Here is a 16,469-nt window from a genome sequence, read left to right on the forward strand (position 1 = left end):
TATATATGGTTGCAATATTATAAAAGCTAGACATGATTCTTTGGCTTAATTCATAATCATGGCTAGCTTACCATATATGGAAGACATCAACTAGCAGGGGGAAGACAACCCGGCCTAGAAGTAACTATCATTAAACACATAAATGGAAATATAATGTCAAATCAAATATACATTGATTCAAGAAGGACAGAGGAAATAGTCAGGTTTTACTCAAGCTCAAACATCTACTTTCACATTTGACATCGAAGAAGTAATATGACATTACAGGATGCATAGAATCTTCGATTCTACTCACCTTTGAACAAAGATGTGAATTAATTAATTTGTAATGTGTTATCAATAATTGATTAACAGTTCGTATATATCAGCAAAAGGAAACGTGTAAATATCTAGGGTCCTACTTGCTAGGATGACAAGTTTAACCAATTGAATGTCAAGTTATTGTGGATAGACCCTTCCCTTACAGTGAAATTATTACATGAAGTGTTTATTTATAAGAGATCTTCTAGGCATAAGACTAAATACAAAACTGTAAAGGGAATCAATTTCATTATGTTTTGTAAAAACACAATTCAACACCTCTACGACTCTAAGCCCTAAGCCTTCCAAAAATGCGGCTCCTCGATCCATTTCTGCCCGCTGAAATCCCAACATAACATAAAGTCGACAACAGTTGTACTATTTGTTGTTAGAGGGTATGAGTTGCTTGCATGCTCTTGCTCTAAAATGTCTGCGGGAAGCTTTCGTAGCTTTTTGAAAAGTTTGATACACTTAATTGCATGTAGCTAGAAATAGTGCTACGTACGCATATTAGATTAATGTTCATCGTGTTAAAATAAAGACGTACTCAAGATTAGGGGTTTAACATAATCTAATTCGTATCGAATTTTTGTACAAAAAAAAAGTGAAGACATACTCAAAATGTTGCTAACGAGCATAACTAATATTGCATAATTGAGGGCGGCTTTGATTTTTGGTGAAGGAGTGGTTTTCTCGATGGTTTTGGTGAGAAGTAGTTATCTTGAGAGAATAACTCCACATTAAAGAGCCAACGACACTTAACAAAAGGAGAAAATAACAAAACTGACATTAAAATCAGCAATCATAAGCTAATAAATAAGGTCATGAAGAATATCTTGAGACAAAAAAGGTTGGACTTAGCCAATGAAATATAATGCATAAGGTGATCACTTCTTGATGAAGTCCAAGAACGTACAAATTTTCATGGAATAATGAGACGTTTATGAATTTTGCCTTCCTTATGCCTTCCCTATAACTAGGTAGCTAGTTTATGTTCATGTCTGGTTTAGTATACCATTTCTGGATTGATATATTCAAGATTCTGATAGTCTGTCAACTATAAATACATATTCTAGATTCTGATAGTCTGTTAATATGTACTGTCAACTAAATTTGGTATTGGTATGCGAAAAAAATAAAGAAAACAAAAAAAATAGAATACATAAACTCACACATAATTCTTAAACTGAGGATTGTTAGATAGATAATATATATATGCTTCAACTTAATTGGACATGCATGTTAATTATATCATTTAAATTAAGAAATAATTTAACACCACACGATATATATACAATCAAACTTCGACAAGCTCTAACTCTTTATCAAATATAAGAGATGAATATATTTACTTCAAACTCATTTCTTTCTAGCTCTTTCTCATCAAATCTATCTCTATTTATCTCCCGTCATGCAAAGTTTTCCAAATATTCTATATATATATATATATATATGTCCATTAGAATGATTTATATATGCTTATATAGATGAGCACCCACCTATCCCCTATGTAAGTCAGTTGCTAAAACTTAAGAGAAAGATAGGTGTACGGTGAAACTAAGACTTGGTCGGTGGGTGCATTGATCAAGTAATAGAATTTACAACATACTAGTTGTTTTTTAAAAAATACTCACAAGTGTACAAATGTATTGGAGTACTATAGATTTGTAAGAGCGAGGTCGAGCCCACAGGGATTGCATAAACCCTAAACTTTATAGGTAAACAAACTATATAACTACATAAGATAAAATCATCCTAAGCATCTTATGTGAAAAATATTATTTAAATGACATATAATCAAAGTAATTTATATATAATCAAGATTTACACACTACAAAATCATGTCTACAAACAAAACCTGGTTTTGAACATTGAAGGAAACATTGGTGAATCATTGTTTTCCTACAACCAAAACCGTGGCGGAATCAAGATTTGAAACTTGAGTGAGCTAAATCTCTAGACAATTTTTTTCTTAGTAAAAAAAAATATAGGAACTTGAAAAATAAAACCTCGACGGTACGAGAAATTTTATTAATATTAAAAAAATATATACCTAGTCAGGGGGGGACATATTGAACCTTACCCCTCAAAATGTATATCTATACAAACATTAAAATATAAAAAAGAAAATAGTAAATGAACATATAATGCGATTACAATATAATACTATCTAAATCTTGCCCTATGAGGTCCCATAGCATCAAACTCATCGATCACAGAATCATAATCAATATTATCAGCAAATTCTTTTTTAATGTGCAGAAGCATACAATCATCAAGAAACTCATCTTCTATCTTGTTTCGAAGTTTATTTTTAATGATGTTCATAAATGAAAATGCTCTTTTTGTGGTTGCTGTAAAAACAGGAAGGGTTAACACTAGACAAATCAATTTGTAAATCATAGGGAAGAATTCTGACTTTTTTGTTTCAACTAGTCGTCTACATAAATCAGGAGTAGAAGCTGTATTCTGAAAGTTCAGATCCTTACGTATAACTTTCTCATAATATACACACTTTGATTCTAAAGAAAGCAAATCACTTGGACGAAAATCTTGAGGATAGAACTTCTTAGCAAGAGTGCATATATCTTTAGTGTCAAATGCTTCAAAATTATCACGAGGATCCAAGGTTGAGCTAAGAATAAGAAGTTCTAATGATTTTTCTATAAATCTACTATGTAACTCCCCCAACTGAAAATCTATTACAAACTTAAATATATTTATACAATAATAATGCTCATTTGTAATATAATCTTTTTGCTGGCAAGAACGACCTGTACCATGCATATAACGAGCACTCATATCAGGTATTTCAATGTTATGCTCTTTACAAAATGATTCAACACTTACCATTAAAGGATCCCAACCATCTTCTCTCATCTTTTGCAGAATTGATTTTGTTTCTACAACCATTTCCAAAGCAGTTAAGATGTCTAAAGATTTTTTCTGCAATTTCTGACAAAGCCAATCAGTGATTTTCATAATATTTTTCATCAAAAGCAAGCAAAACACAAAATCAAAAGACTTTATATGTTTATAAACACTCTTAGCTTCTCCTTGTATATTTCTATTGGGTCCATTCTCAATCATATGTTCAAGAGTTTTCTGTGTTGCACCAAATAATTCAACCATACTTTTAATGGAACGAAAATGCGAGCCCCAACGAGTAGCCCCAGCTCGTTGCAAAATGCAAGCCTGATTAGCCCATTTACCTGTTTCAAGTCGTTCAACAGCTACCAAATCTTCGATTTCTTCTTCTTTAATAGCTTTCAACTCAGAATGACGCTTGGCAGAAGAATCCACAAAATTCACAATTAGATTTAAACTTGAAAAAAATTTCCAAATATCATGCACGTACCCCTTTAGCTGAAGCATTTAATGTTAGTTGTAAACGATGAGCAAAACAATACACGTAATATGCATATGGACAATCTTCAAGAAACAATGTTTTTAATCCATTTCATACACCACTCATATTGCTAGCACAATCATATCCTTGGTCACACATGTTTTCCACTTGAAGATTGTATTTAACAAGCACTTTACATATCTCAGTTTTAAGAGTTTGTGAAGTAGTGTTAGGAACACTCACAATTTTAAAAAACCGTTCTCGGATAAATCCACCACAATCAACAAATCTTAGAATAATAGTCATTTGTTCCTTACTAGATACGTCAACTGCTTCATCAACAAGAATACAAAATTTTGATTGTGGTTCCTCACTTTGTTACCAAGAATATCTAGGATTTGCTTATGAATCAATATATGGAGAATTATACTTGGCGTTTCCAGGAGCGTTTTCTAAGACAACTTTTTCAACTTCTGGATTCATTCTTGAAAAAGATTTTAGAACTTCGTTGAAATTTCCCCTATTGGATGAGTTAACTAATTCATCATGGCCTCTAAAAGCAATTCCTTGGTTTGCTAAGAGCCTTACACTCTCTATTGTAGCTTTAAGTCTCAACCGATTTTCTTCCACTTCTTGTAGTGATTGTTCCTGAATTCTTTTCTCAATGTGTTTAGATGAGTCTCTTAAGTTATCTCATTTTTCCATTGCAGTATTATGTGGGGAATTCATGGTCCCCACATGATGTAAAAAAACACAATTTTTTCCATTGTTAACCCTTCTCCAATCTTTGTACCCAGTAACAATGAATGTCGGATGATGAGATGTCTCATTATCAAAAAATGAAGCATGGGAAACAAAATGCTTTGTTAAGACTAACAAAATACTCAAGCCAAAGAAATTTTTTGAACCAAGAAGACTGAAATCTACGATTTTGTTGTCCATCAAAGGAGCGTATATAATCCTCTAACTCAGTTTGATATGGTCCTAAGAGAATATAAGCTCTCTGAACATTATCCTATTCATTCACAGGATATTTCTAAATTGCAAGACGATCTTTAGGTTCACGTACAAGAGAATTGGTATCAACTTCTTGATCAAAGTCGATCCTTTGAGTTTGAGACTCGACTACCGAAGACTCAAAAATGGGAGGTTCAGAAAGGATCTCACTTGAGGATTCATCACTAACTCTCTTAAAATATGAAAAAATTGTTTTTCTTTGCTTGGTATTTTGTTTCTCAGACATTATAACCTATGAATTTTATATCAAAATATAAATATTTGTAAGCATATGCTTGAAAAAAATATGGCAACACAAATTTCATATAAATTAATTTCACCAATCATACCAACAAATTCTAATTGAAAGAAACACTAACATACGAAATTACTAACCTGGCTAGTGGCTTCCAATAGTAGCAATAAGCAAGCTCAACAAAACGCAGCAATTCAGCAACATGTACAAATTAAATCTGAAAATCTCCTAAATAAAATGCAACAGAAAAATATTAATAATTTGTGCTTTCTCATTATATTCAAATGGAATAAGATTAAACTATAATCTTAAACTCTAAACTCTAAATTAAATTTTCAATTCAAATTAATAAATCAAAATTAAATTAAATATTGAAAAATAACTCAAAATTATACTTATTTAGGCATGAGATTGATTGAGAAGAATTGATGATAAGTTTGAGATTGGTGATGAAAGAATAAAGGGGAGCAATTTTTTTTTATATATTTGAAGCCCGTGAAAGCTTTTGAAATTTGAATAAAGGAGACTAGAGGAGAACTTTGAAAGTTACTATGATTCTATGAATACGTACCTAATATTAGATATAGGCTTATAGCTATGTAGCCTATGTTAATTAGGTTAATAACTTGAAAACTTTCTTTTTGACTTTTCAAATTCTATAGTTATTGGACTTGATATATATATTATGTATATAGTAACTTTTTTTTAACAAAATTTTCGACTGGGTTAAAACTTTCTTTTTGACTTTTCAGATTCTATTGTTATTGGGCTTGATATATATTATATATATACAAGGTGTTAAATTTCGAAATTTTCGGCGAAATTTCGCCGAAAATTTCGATTTTTGGGGGTATGGAAATTTTAACACTATATTACAAATATTTCGAAAAATTTCGCCGAAATTTCGGCGAAATTTCGAAAATTTCCCGAAATTTTCGACTGAGAGAGGAGGCAGCGACCAGTGGAAGAGACGGGAGAAAAATGAGAGCCGGCCTTGTCGCCTGTCGTCGCCGGGGAGAGGAGATCGGCGCGGAGAGAAGAGAGGGAGGAGAGAGAAGAGATTAGATGAGTTAGAGGGAGAGAGAAAGAAAAGGTAACTTAAATAATGGAAATGGAGAGAAAAGATGGCCACTGGATGAAGACTTATGGCGAGAATGGCCACTGGAGGAAGACTTACAGGGAGAATAGCCACTGGATGAAGGCTTATAGGGAGAAAAGGAAGGAAATAGGAAAGGAAAAGGAAGAGGAAGGAAAAAAAGAAAGAAAAAAGAAAAAAGAAAAAAGTGGGGAGTCTGGACTCTGGAGTCTTCTTACGGGGAGAAAAGGAAGGACTCATTGCAATTCCAATAAACTAGAAAACCAACGCAAAGCCAATGTGTCAACACCTTAGGAACTTGCAGAGATGTAGGCTTGTAGCAGAGTACACTAATCACAATCAAAAACCATCATTGCTTTTTAAATATATATTTAAATAAATAAAACCCACAAAGTTATTTTTAAGTACAAATTAACAATCAAATATACATAGTTTTTTTTTTTTTGCCAATCAAATATACATACTTACATACATAAATTTTTTTCACCATGTGCTTCAGTGCTTGTACAAATTACACCTGAGCTACACCGAAGGAGATGGGAAAAGAAGGAAAGAAAGAAAAAAGAAAGGAAAAGAAGAAAAAAAAGAAAAAAGAAAGGAAAAGAAAAAAAGAAAAGAAAAAAAGAAAAGAAAAAAAAAAAAAGAAAAAAGAAAATAAAAGAAAAAAGAAAATAAAAGAAAAGGAAAGAAAAAAAAAAAAGATTTAGGATTGATTGGGGTTTAGGGCCTTTGGGCAATTGGAAAGAAAAAAAAATGTTTGGAGTTTCGTTTGGCCGTTTTGGGGTTTTGTTTAGTTGTTTTTAAATCTAATATATTTTTATATAAAAAAATAATTTAAAATATCTTAAAAGGCCTAAACTCTAATATCATATATTATATTCTAAATAATATAGAGTATACATTATAAAATATATAGGGTTTAGTGTATAAATTATAGAGTATAAAATTAGGGTATATAGAGTTTAATATTAGGATTTAGTGTATAGATTATAAAGTATAAAGAATATACTAATTTCATTTATTCATTATACTAATTTTATTTAACAGTATTTGTCTCCAGCGCGCATTATATTCATCACATATCACATGAAACCTACAATATAATTTGGTTTTTTTCAATGTTTTTTATCAATGTAGTAGATAATATGTTAAATAAACATATTGTGAAGTTTCATTCAAAATTTCCGTATTTTGATAATAATTTCCATCGTTTCCGTCGAATTTTTGTCGAAATTTAAAAATCTTCGAAATTTCCGTCGAAATTTCCATCGAAATTTCCTCGAAACCCGAAATTTTATTCCTTGTATATATATATGTATATATAGCCACTTTGTTTTTAGAAAAAATTTCGGCTGGGCTATACATGTATCTCCTTCCACCCCTGACCAAAACCAAAACCAAAACCTATACTACATTATTTCTTTTACCCTATTCTTGTATCAATTACACGATAAAGAAAACATTGGTAAATCATTGAATATTGTAAATAGAATTATTAAACTATACGTTTAGTAAATGAATATCATATTTTTCATTCAAGATTCTTTTTAAAACTCTTAAATAAATCCTTCCTTTTTTGTGTAGATGAACATTAATTTGAATTACACCATAAAATAGTTTTGAACAAGTACAAAATTTGAAAGGTGGACGACGATGCCCAACAAAAAAGTATTTCGATCACCTCAAACCATGATTAAAAGAAATTATAAAAAAGTGTTATATAGATGTAACAACCAAGTAACATTTGGAGGTTTGACCAAGTAACTAGACAACACTGTTATGCTGCCTTTAATAAAAAGCAACACCAGAAAAATGAGTATATAAGTACATATCACAAATTAAGACATTTACCACAGTGATTTTGTTGGTAAAGACCCTTACTGCATAGAATACTTGGACTTTAAGGTGAAAGTTCATGAATTAAAAGACAAGTGTTATAATGGATTAGTAATATAATTTTTTAAATATATGAATTAAGGTAAAGACCCTTACTGCATAGAATACTTGGACTTTAAGGTGAAAGTTCATGAATTAAAAGACAAGTGTTATAATGGATTAGTAATATAATTTTTTAAATATATGAATTAAGGTAAAGACCCTTACTGCATAGAGTAATTTTATTTCTCAAATTATTATTGACTATAGTGGATTAGTAATATAATTTTCTAAATTTCTTGCAGTAAATTGAAAAAAATTGTCAATGTTGTACTCTCGTCATTTTCTCCAATCACAAAAGGAGAGATTTGTGTTCCCTGTAATGAAATTTCACACGCTCCACTACGTGAAAGAAGTAGATGATGGTAACAACAACTTAGTGCAATAAGAGTAAAGGTAAACGACATATGTTTGAAAAATGCAAGTTAAACAAGAATTCCAACACAAGATAAAATTTTTATTATGCATAGAGATGTAGATAATAGGCGTGAACTATGTAGAAGAATAGTTAATTATGTTACCTCAAAAAAATACACGTCTCAGTTCCTTTGACCTTGAGGAATTTGAAGCGAACACCGTCTTATTCTAGGTGCTTCCGGAATTTTTGTTCCGGTCCTGGCTTTCCTAAAGACGAAGACCATTATAGTGTTGCTGGTGGTAGTAGGGTTATTAAATACAGCTTGGTGTATTTGATATTGGTATAAGCTCAGCCACGCATATATTATTTTTTACATGGCCATATAGAGGACGACATATATTTGTTTTCATTGTCGTATCATCATTTTAGCGATGCGGAGTTTCCATAACAGGAAGATCTTATTCACCAAGCGTTTAGATATAACGCTGAGGAATTGGGCTAGAGACAGAAATGCAAGTAATGATTATACCATCATTACTCTCTGGTGATAAGGCTTCTGCTTCCTTTCTCTTCATCGATCTTCTCATGTTTCTCTTCTGCTTTTTCTTGTGTGTTGACTTGAACTACATACATACAATCACATTAAAATTATTCAGTCTACATATCACAATGTGTTAATTTGAACTAAAGACATACCATTTACTTTTTGTGTGTTGAACATTTCTTGTTGATTTTGATCCATGATTTTCTAAATTTTTTTTTCTATATGAGGACTGATCGAGGTTATATCAATTTTTATGAAGAAAGTATCTTCTTAGTAAATGGAAGAATCAAAGTGGTTACTTTGCTGAAAGAAGACTTCATTGATTTTGGTGATATACATTATCGATGAGATAATTTTGTAAATCTTATGTAGTTGTATAAACGACTATTTGAGTATCATCGTGAGCCTATCCTCTTTGAACTGTGGCATATGTGTCAGACCATGAAGTCAATATTCTTGATAAGTGAGTAATTTATAATCTTTTGATTCAAATAAATGGCACGAGTTTTGGATAATTCTTTAAGTTTTAGAGATTATAGGATGCTGGTGTTTTGAGAGTTGGGTGAGAATATTTTTCATTGTAATTGTGAAAACTTGGATTATTTACTTTAATTATGATATCATACTAACCAATGAAAAAAAAAAAACCTCGAAGAAGGATACGACCAGTATGATATCATAATTAAAGTTTATGAGTCATACTTAATTAGTTCTCTAATAATATTACCCAATTGGTGAAGCATAATAATGGTTAAGAAGTAAATAATAACTTAACGACATTGTTGAGAAGTTATTTGAACTAATTATTTACTTTATTTAAGATTGAGTTAGCGTAATAAAATTATATTGAAACTTGCACTATGAGCACACTTATTGTGTGTAACAAGCCTCAAATTATAAAATATATAGTCCAACTATTTTGTCAAGATCTTCTATAGTTATGCTTTTAATATCTATGCAAGTTAAAAAGTAAAGTAGATCTTAGTATATTACATTCCATCTTAGGACTGATCTAGGTTATATCAATTTTTATGAAGAAAGTATCTTCTTAGTAAATGGAAGAATCAAAGTGGTTACTTTGCTGAAAGAAGACTTCATTGATTTTGGTGGTGTTTCAGAGAGGAGCTGCTTGTGCGGACATGGTGGTGTTTCAGAGAAAAAAAATAAAGAGGCTCTGATACCATGAAGAGCTGGGAACAGATATGCATAAAGACGTATTTGATTATTATTGAATAGATACATTTATACAAACCAAACAAAACTAATACTCCTTAAAAGGAGGAACATCCAAACAACGTGGCTGATACTAAAGAGATAACACACAGAATTCAAATAAACCCACAACACTAGCTAGAGTGAGAAACGGTTACAAGGAGACCAAGTCAGAGAACGGCTCTTCAACATGCCCCCTCAAGATTGGCCACGGCTGTGCAGCCCAATCTTGGTCTTTAACTGACCGAACTTGTGAGAAGCGAGAGGCTTAGTAAGAGCATCAGCGAGTTGGTCGTGAGAAGAGACATGAGCAACACGTAAGGCACCTGAGTGAACCAGGCCACGAATGAAGTGAAAATCAATGGCAACATGCTTCATTTTTGAGTGAAAAACTGGATTAGCACACAAGTGAGTGGCTCCAACATTATCACAGTAAATAACAGGTGCAGCAGGAAGAGGGAACTGAATATCAGTGAGGAGAGAGCAAACCCAGCTAATTTCAGCTGCTGTGTCAGCAACAGAGCGATACTCAGCTTCTGTCGACGATCGAGCAACCGTGTGCTGCTTGTGAGAGGACCAAGAAATGGGTGTCCGGCCAAGATAAAGTATATATGCACCAGTGGAGGAAAAATCATCTTTGTTGCCTCCCCAATCCGCATCAGAAAAAGCATGAAGAAGGGAAGTAGAATGCCGATGTATGACTATACCTTCACTGACAGTACCACTCAAATAACGAAGGAGTCGTTTAGCCAGCTGCCAATGCACGTCAGTGGGCTTGTGCATGAATTGCGACAACTTGTTAACAGCATACGAGATGTCCGGGCGAGTAAGGGAAAGATATTGCAAGCTCCCAACCACAGCTCGGTATTGAGTGGGATCAAGGAGTGGCTGGCCCATGAGAAGACACGGTGGCACACCAGATGGCAGCGGCGTGGAAGTGGGCTTCGCCCCAGTCATGTTGGTGCGCTGCAAGAGATCCATGATATAGCGTGATTGAGTAAGGAGCAAGCCCTGAGGGTGCGACTGAACTTCAACCCCTAAGAAGTAAGACAGAGAGCCCAAGTCTTTGAGTGAAAAACGTTGTGCTAGGTCCTGCACAAATTGAGCTACAGCAGCTTCATTACTCCCTGTGACAATGATATCATCAACATATACCAAGAGATAAATTAAGTGAGAACCATGGCAAGAAATAAACAAAGAGGTGTCAGCCAATGAATTTTGAAACCCAACGGAGAACAGAAATTGGCGTAGCTCATAATACCAGGCGCGTGGCGCCTGCTTGAGACCATAGATGGCTTTTCTAAGCTTGCAAACATGTGTGGGCTTGTCTCCATCAATAAAACCCTGAGGTTGAGCCATGTATACATCCTCATCGAGATGGCCTTGCAAGAAGGCATTATTGACATCAAGCTGGCGTAACGGCCACCCATGACTCACGGCAAGACTGAGAACTATCCGAACCGTCGTTGGCTTGACGACGGGGCTAAATGTCTCGTGATAATCAAGACCAGGCCTTTGATTGAACCCCTTTGCCACAAGCCGAGCTTTGTAGCGTGCCACTGTACCATCCGAATTCCTCTTGATCCGAAAAATCCATTTGCAACCTACAACATTGGAAGCAAGATGTGAAGGTACTAAGTCCCAAGTCCCATTTCGGACAAGGGCATCAAATTCTTCGGACATGGCTTGACGCCAATGATGTTGTTGGAGGGCTTGATTTACGGTGAAGGGCTCAGAGGTGTTTAATGGGCGAAGGTGAGTGTTTAAGGTGAGTTTTTGTGTAGGTTTATGAATATTATTTTTTGAGCGAGTGGTCATGGGATGTGTGGGTTGAGGTGGAGGGTGGGGCAACAATGGTGGATTTGAAGGAACCAAGGAGGAACTTGTAAGAGGGGGAGATGGGGGTGAAGAAGTGGTAGGAGAGGGAGAGGGCGTTACCTATGGTGTTCCTTGTGAAGTGATGCGCACGGGGGGAGGCGAAGAGTGGTCTGCAGGTGGATGTGTAGGAGGACAGGGTGAACAGGTAGAGATTGGAATGGTGGGAGGAAACCACACTGCAGAGGAGTTGGTGATGGAGGACGACTCTTGTGACAGAGGAGTGATTGAAGGAAAAATGGACTCAAAAAAGGACACATGACGTGAAACAAAAATTTTGGAGGATTCTTTTTCAAAACAAAGATATGCATTTTGGGATAAAGAATATCCCAAGAATATGCAAGGTTGGGATTTTTGTTGTAGCTTGTGAGTGGTATACGGCCGGAGCCATGGATAACAAAAGCAGCCAAAAATCCTAAGCTTTGCATAGTTTGGGGTTTGTTGAAAAATGAGTTCATAAGGGGAAGAAAAATTCAACTTTGGGGTAGGCATTCTATTGATTAAATACACTGCAGTGGAGAAAGCATAGGACCAAAATTTTTGTGGGAGTGAAGCATGAGAGAGAAGAGAGAGTCATGTTTCGACTATGTGCCTGTGCCGACGCTCCGAGAACCCATTGTGTTCAGGAGTATGAGGGGGTGAAGTCATATGGGAGATGCCATGGAGAGCAAAATAGTCCTTAAGTGCAATAAATTCTCCTCCGTTATCGGAATAAAAAGTGACAATTTTTTGGTTAAAATGATTTTCAACAATGGGTTTGAAACGCAAAAAAGTGGATTTGACATCAGACTTATTTTTTAACGGGTAAAACCAAATGTATTTTGTGAAATGATCAACAAAAATAACATAATATTTGAACCCATCTAAAGAATATACTGGTGATGTCCACACATCAGAGTAAATTATTTGAAGAGGATGGACAGATTGTAACGTTGAAACTGAAAAAGGAAGCTTGTGGCTTTTATTACATTGACAAGCATTACATACAAAAAATTTTTGAGTTGAAGGAGACGACTCTAAATGAAAACGGGACAGAATGTGATTTAAAACTGGAAGAGCAGGATGGCCAAGTCGATAATGCCAGTTTATTGGTGCTATTTTGACACTTGAAAATGCAAGAGGAGATGTGGACGATATGGAGAGGCCCGGCCATTCATACACTCCATCCTTTGGTTCACCCTTTGCTCGAACTGCCCCCGTGAGAAGGTCCTTCACAAGAAAACACGAAGGTAAGAATTCTATAGACACACTGTTAGCAACACAAAATTGATAAATAGAAATCAAGTTCTTTTTGATGTCAGGAACACAAAGCACATCAGTGAGATTAAATGAATGAGTTGGGGTTTTAAGTGACGCAGAGCCTGTGTGCGTTATTCGGAGACCAGTACCATCACCAATCATCACATCATCCCCACCAGTGTATGGAGAATGAAGTGACAAGTTCCGGAGATCAGAAGTGACGTGGTGAGATGCACTGTCAAGTAACCAAGGTGAGTTGTCGGATGGAGGAGCAGCCGCAAAATTTGCTCTGGGTTGCCAAGGACGAGAGTTGGCGTTGGAATTCTGATTCAGAGAGCCAATAGGTGTAAACCGAAAAGAGGGACACCGTTTGGCTGTGTGCCCTTGAACGCCACAGATTTGGCAGTGGCCAAGATAGGGTCTCGGAGATGGGCGATTTGAAGCAGCAGGAGTGATAGGATATTGAGGTCGAGACTGATTATTGTACTGTGGCCAGTTTGGTTGATGATTGAAGGATGGGCGCTGAGTGTTGGGACGAGACTGATTGAATGAACGTGTGGTGGGATGAGCAGTAGGTGGGAAGGATATGGTGGATTTGTTGATGATGCTGAGGGAGGCTTCGAAAGTTAGAAGCTTCTCATGTAGTTCGTCAAACCGAATTGGTGTGTCCCGGGCTTGAACAGCACGCACTAGCTCCTTGTAATCATCGCCAAGTTCTTCAAGGATCTTTTCGGTGAGATCTTCATCATCTACTGCAGCGCCTAAAATGCCAAGCTCGTCTGCGCGAGCTTTGACAGCTTGCAAGAAATCAGTGATATTAAGAGTACCCTTAGTGAGAGCTTTGAACTGGGCTTTGACTTGCTTGATGCGGCCCCTGGAAGGGGTGGCATAGGTGGTGGCGAGGACATTCCATGCTTCTTTGGAGGTCTTGGTGCGAGCAATGAATGGAATGATTGTTGGGGATAGAGATCCAACAATGGCGTTGAGAATTAATTGATCCTGACGAACCCAGGTGTGGTACGCTGGGTTGGGAGTGGTTGTTGTGTCTGTGGTGATTGTCTCAGGAGGACAAGGTTTGGATCCATCAATGAATCCTTGAAGGTCATAACCAGTAAAAAGTGTTTGAAATTGAAATTTCCAGGATATGTAGTTGGAGCTTGTGAGCTTGAGAGGGGCTTGGATTGCTACATTTATGGTGATGAGATTAGTGTTTGAGGGAACAGGGACATTGAGAGGAGCTGCTTGTGCGGACATGGTGGTGTTTCAGAGAAAAAAAATAAAGAGGCTCTGATACCATGAAGAGCTGGGAACAGATATGCATAAAGACGTATTTGATTATTATTGAATAGATACATTTATACAAACCAAACAAAACTAATACTCCTTAAAAGGAGGAACATCCAAACAATGTGGCTGATACTAAAGAGATAACACACAGAATTCAAATAAACCCATAACACTAGCTAGAGTGAGAAACGGTTACAAGGAGACCAAGTCAGAGAACGGCTCTTCAACAAAAGTTTCTAAAATATTCATTTTAAAACACCCTTTAGGACACTTGAGAAAAAAGGGTCTAGAAATTAAATAACAATATTAGAGGATGTTTTTAACATTTACCGTCCTAACTCATTTTTAAAAAACAAACAAACGTCCTTGAATCGCTCCTTATGACTCCTTAGGACATTTAATTAAAAACAATCCTCTAGATCATCTTTTTCATTTATTCATGTGTCCTCTATTGAGCTTTTTGTAGTAGTGAGGTATATTACCTTCCATGTAAATATATATTTGATGAACCTTTAACTACTTTGCGAATACATACGATTCCGAGGAAATATTCCCTAATTCAGTTACTAACTTACTAAATTTTAATTTAACGTAGTCAATTGATTTCTGAATGAATTAACTAACCAAAACATGAAATAGATAACTCAATCTATCTGAAACATGATTGTTGAATAAATATGATCATATATATGAAAAGATAAAAGGTTTGAACTCTAAAAGATCTAGTTGCTTCCGCTAGTTCTCTCTAGCTTGTTTTAATGCTATGAACAATTTCAGGCAATTCTCTCTTCTTGTCCTTGAACTTCAAAGTAACTCATATCAATAGAAAGTCGTATTATTCTTTGTCAATTGTATTCTCAACAGTGATCCATGGTAGATACTCAAATTTCATATGTCTAGTTGATTGTAGACAATACTCATAAAAACTATGACATCGATATGGATGTCCTACACTAGCAATCCTAATAATATATATCAACATTTGAGGAATTACTCGATCTCTTCAGACTCTTCTCCATCTTTGCACTCAATCAAGTCAATATAAAAAACCGTAGAGAAGAACTTGGAGAAATCCTCGTATTGATCTGCATGAACTCTCTCTCTCTCTCTCTCTCTCTCTCTCTCTCTCTCTCTCTCACTTCAGACTCTTCTTCTAACTTATGGAGATTAAGATATCTTATGTGTTTGAAAATATTTAAGGAAATCAATCTGTATGACAACCTGACTATGAGATCTTATATCAATTAATTCTATGAAACAAAAAATCAGTGAATCTGTAAAAAAAAAAAAAAGCCAGTGCATTTGTAAAAATCAGTGCAGAAAAAGTTAGTGCATCTGTAAAAATATAACAAGTGCATATGCGAAACTAGTGCATTTGTAAAAAAAACCAATGCATTTATAAAATACAATAAGTGCATCTGTAAAAATTCACAAAGTGTCATTTACACAAACTTATTAGGTTATAGTTTTTTATATTAAGTTTATTAGTGGTTTAGTACTTTGAGCTAATTTACTATTTTTAAATGGGTATAAAAGTGTGATACCCAAATTTGGGGTTCAGCATTATTGGTGGTGCAAAAGCTAAAATATAAAAGTTTGACACTATTTGAGGACCAAAATGAGTTTGGGTCACAAATTTTGGCTCTCACCATAATCGAAGACCTTACAACAAATGGGTCCAAAATCTTTCTTTCTATCTTAGCAATAAAAAAAAAAATTTATTAATAAGCCACAACATATAACATTTTTTAGTCATAAACTCAAACTTTTAATTTATTTATTTTTAAGTCACAAAATATATTTCTAAGCCACAATTTAAGAAAAATCAAGTATGGAACATTCAATACTATTTAAACTTAAGCATACCCAAGTTTTAGTTAAATTAATTTTTGAATTCTTTTGAGAGATTAGGGTTTATGGTATAGTCTTTAGAATTAAGGGCTAAAGCCCTAAAACCCTAAAACCTTAAATATGAAATCATAAAACCTAAACTCTAAATGTTTAAACATTAAAACAACAGTA

The 16,469-nt window shown here is 34.7% G+C and overlaps 1 protein-coding gene across 1 annotated transcript; it reads right to left on the reverse strand.

Annotated features, from left to right (window-relative positions):
• Nucleotides 1-2,466: 2,466 nt before the first annotated feature.
• LOC147291285 (uncharacterized) lies at nt 2,467-4,754 on the reverse strand. Its single transcript, XM_086238635.1, has one exon. It carries the CDS (start codon nt 3,673-3,675, stop codon nt 2,467-2,469), a length of 1,209 nt encoding a protein of 402 aa, XP_086094761.1. The 5' UTR covers nt 3,676-4,754.
• Nucleotides 4,755-16,469: the final 11,715 nt, after the last annotated feature.

This window comes from Dryas octopetala, chromosome 3 (assembly GCF_963921425.1).
Source record: "Dryas octopetala chromosome 3, drDryOcto1.1, whole genome shotgun sequence".
NCBI classification, from domain to species: Eukaryota; Viridiplantae; Streptophyta; class Magnoliopsida; order Rosales; family Rosaceae; genus Dryas; species Dryas octopetala.

Excerpts from the sequence above, each read along its gene's own strand:
- LOC147291285 (XM_086238635.1), bottom strand. The coding sequence starts at position 3,675 with ATGCTTCAGCTAAAGGGGTACGTGCATGATATTTGGAAATTTTTTTCA.